At 32.8% G+C, this 3,236-nt stretch overlaps 1 protein-coding gene across 2 annotated transcripts; it reads right to left on the bottom strand.

Annotated features, from left to right (window-relative positions):
• Nucleotides 1–2,665: 2,665 nt before the first annotated feature.
• LOC107687259 (26S proteasome non-ATPase regulatory subunit 2-like) lies at nucleotides 2,666–3,193 on the bottom strand. Of its 2 annotated transcripts, none has more exons than XM_016484527.1 (2): nucleotides 2,915–3,193; nucleotides 2,666–2,826 (listed from the first exon to the last, which is right to left on the bottom strand). In XM_016484527.1, exons 1-2 carry the CDS (start codon nucleotides 3,149–3,151, stop codon nucleotides 2,674–2,676), a joined length of 390 nt encoding a protein of 129 aa, XP_016340013.1. In that variant the 5' UTR covers nucleotides 3,152–3,193; the 3' UTR covers nucleotides 2,666–2,673. The 2 variants fall into 2 exon arrangements, with proteins under 2 accessions (XP_016340013.1, XP_016340003.1); XM_016484517.1 differs by having other exon boundaries at nucleotides 2,666–2,829; nucleotides 2,915–3,178.
• Between the last annotated feature and the right edge of the window lie 43 nt (nucleotides 3,194–3,236).

Here is a 3,236-nt window from a genome sequence, read left to right as displayed (position 1 = left end):
ACACCCACACACACACACACACACACACACACACACACACACACACACACACACTCACACATTTACACATTTAATTAATTGATATATTAATAATATTAATATAGCAATAAGAATATAATATATTAATAATTATTAATTATTATTAATTATTTTTGTTTATTTTTGTATTTTTTATTTTATTATTTTTTTTATTTTATCCAAGCTTTTCATCTAAAGTGTAGTTTAGTTTTAATAGCCAAACAAAAATTAGTTTTGTAGACAAACAAAACATTTTCATATATATACACTGTAAAATAAATAAATAAATAAATTAATTAATAGAAATAATAATAAATATTTCAAAGTCATAAAATAAAACTAAGATTATTGAAGTATGTTTTACATACTTATTACTCTAATACTATTATTACTATTATTTTCTGTTTAAATACAGCCTTTCCACTTCATAATTTCATGTTTGATTCATTTTGTTACTTGCTATTTCTTTGTAATTATTTGTGAAATTTACTAGTAATTTCTGAGCGAAAACTGCTTCTACACCATTTTTTTTCAGTGTATTAATATCTAATGTTTGAATTCGAGCAGCTTACGTGTAGTGTTTAAAAACATTCTTATGACTTCTGCAATATGTAAAAATAATTATAATCAAGCATAAGTAGGTGTGTTTATATTGTTGAATTTTAATGCAGTTCAGTTAGAGCAGGTACTGATCGTAGGCCTTTAAAATAGCTCATGTATTGCAGAATTGATTTTTTTACAGGTGTGTAATTAGGATAATTGCTTGTTAAGGGCTCGAACACATATGTAAGTGCGCTCAGTAAGTCCTGCATCGCTAGAGCTCTGTCCAATCACCTCATAAAGTGTTCAGATTGATTAAACGAGTGTGTCTGTCTGATGTGTGACGGAGCCGTTCTGCACCGAATTCACCTTCGACAAAACATCTTCAACTTCACATTAAATACTGCAAACCTGGGCATGTCTGAAATTCATACTAACATGACAAAGCGCAATAAAATCTCAATGCTCAGCTGGTTTTTCTTTAGGACACACACATATACTGTACATACATACATGCACATATTATAGTAAAATATATTATAGTATAAAAAAACTATAATATTATATCAGTGATACTAAAATAACACTGCTCCAAAATAGTTTGACTGAACACATGACCTTTGACATTCACAACAAAACATACGGAACATCTTGTTGTGGGAATGCTTAGATATTTGTAAAAGTTAAGCACCCTGGTTAAGGCGATGTTTGGCAGTGAATCTGGGTGTGACCGTGCTGGAGGTTGGGGTCTCCTCAGGATGCTACTCTGTGTCTCTGTGGAGGCGTGTGGAGCGTCTCTGATGTCTCTGAAGGAGAGCAGCTTGTCAGCGACATCACGGCTCCGACCGTTCCAGGCCATGCAACCAAACTAAACAAATGAATGTCAGCCGTGTGTTCGCACATCACCATCAGCCTCCTATACCCTCAATGCGATGATATATTTACATGTATTGATATATTTAGAGATGCAGCTAACTACTACGTTCATAAATGTATCAGTCTGTTGACATGCATTAAGTTGCACACCCAATTTGCAGAGCAAATTGATAAACTTTCATTTAATATTCCAAAGAAAAGCTTTTTTTATTCCTAATAATGCACTCTGATGAATTGAGCACAATTGTTTGTGTGTGCGTGTGTGTGTGAGTGCGAGTGCGTGTGTGCGCACTTGTGAGTGTGTGTGCTTGTGTGTGTGTGTGCGCTTGTGTGTGTGTGTTTGTGTGTGTGTGCACTTGTGAGAGTGTGTGCTTGTGTGTGCACTTGTGTGTGTGCGCATATTTCGATTTTTTTTTTTTTTGTAGTTTTAGTAATTTTAATACTTGAAACCTAAACATTGTATTTCAGTTAGTGGCCAAAACAACATTTTTGCTTTGTTTATATAATTTATAAATATTTTGAATTTGCTTTTATTTTTTCATATTTTCAGTTTTCATTTTAATTTTATTCATTATGTTATGTACCTTTAAAAATGCAAATTGTTGTTTAAAAAATATCCAAAGCAATATTTGTTTATCTATATGAGGGGAGAAATAAATTCTGATTTTAAAAATAATATATAATAATAATTATAATAATGATAATTATAAAAATAATATAATAATAATAATGTAAATAATAATTTAAATCATGCATTTTTGTTGTATCTACAAACCAATTATTTTTGACCAAAGCAACTTTTCTAATTTTTGTTATAAAATTTATAAATATTTCGAACTGAAATGAAAAATAAATGCTAATTAGAAATGTAAAAATATAATAATAATAAAAATGACAAGAGCACATAATTACTGAAACTTAAACTAAAATGAAAACCAGAATTATATAAATTAAAATTTGCTGTAATTTTAGTAGTTCTATTTAAACTTATTTCAGTTAGCGTTTATAGTATTTATAAATATTTTTAACTTAAATATAAATAAAGCTAATTAGAAATATAAAAAATAAAATAAAATACACATTAAAAAATTACTAAAATGCAAATTAAAATAAAAAAATAACACCTTTATTTTGTAATTTTAGTACTTATTTCAGTTAGTGGTCAAAGCAACATCACTAATTTTAGTTTTTCATAACATATATTAAAAATGATTTCCATTAGTTCCAGTTAGCATGACACTAGTGTAATGTTAGTGTCTCTAGCATGTCGTACCGTACGTATTCGTGTCCCCATGAGGCCAGCTCCTCCTGTGAGCCCAGCAGACGGTATTTCAGACACTCTCGCTCGCTGCTCATAGTCATGGCGAGAACAGACACCACGTCAGCGCAGAACTGCTGTGAAACGGAGAGAGAGAGACTGTCACACCGCACACAAACACTCCTCAGATCACGCTGCCTGACTGACGCCGCAGATGCACACCTTGTTGTCTCCTGACGTCATGTTCTGGTAGATCTCCTTGAGTTTGGCGTAATGCGGTCGCAGGAACTTGAGCGGTTTAGGCACCGATGTCATGGAGGTCGTGGAGGAGCGAATCTGACGCCGCAGTTCTTCCAGAGCCGGACGATACAGAGACGTGTCCTTCTCCTGAGAAACACAGAAAACACATCTGTCGTTCATCGCAAAATTCCAGACCATCGCAGTCACAACATGTTTCATTTCTGTAACATCCGGTGGGAAATAATAGGTCAGAACTCACTCACGCACTCACACACACACGCACTCACTCACTCACACACACACA

This window comes from Sinocyclocheilus anshuiensis, unplaced genomic scaffold (assembly GCF_001515605.1).
Source record: "Sinocyclocheilus anshuiensis isolate Anshui unplaced genomic scaffold, SAMN03320099.WGS_v1.1 scaffold601, whole genome shotgun sequence".
Lineage (NCBI taxonomy): Eukaryota > Metazoa > Chordata > Actinopteri > Cypriniformes > Cyprinidae > Sinocyclocheilus > Sinocyclocheilus anshuiensis.
The sequence above is the reverse complement of the archived record's forward strand: the minus strand, read 5'-3'. Positions and strand labels throughout refer to the sequence as shown.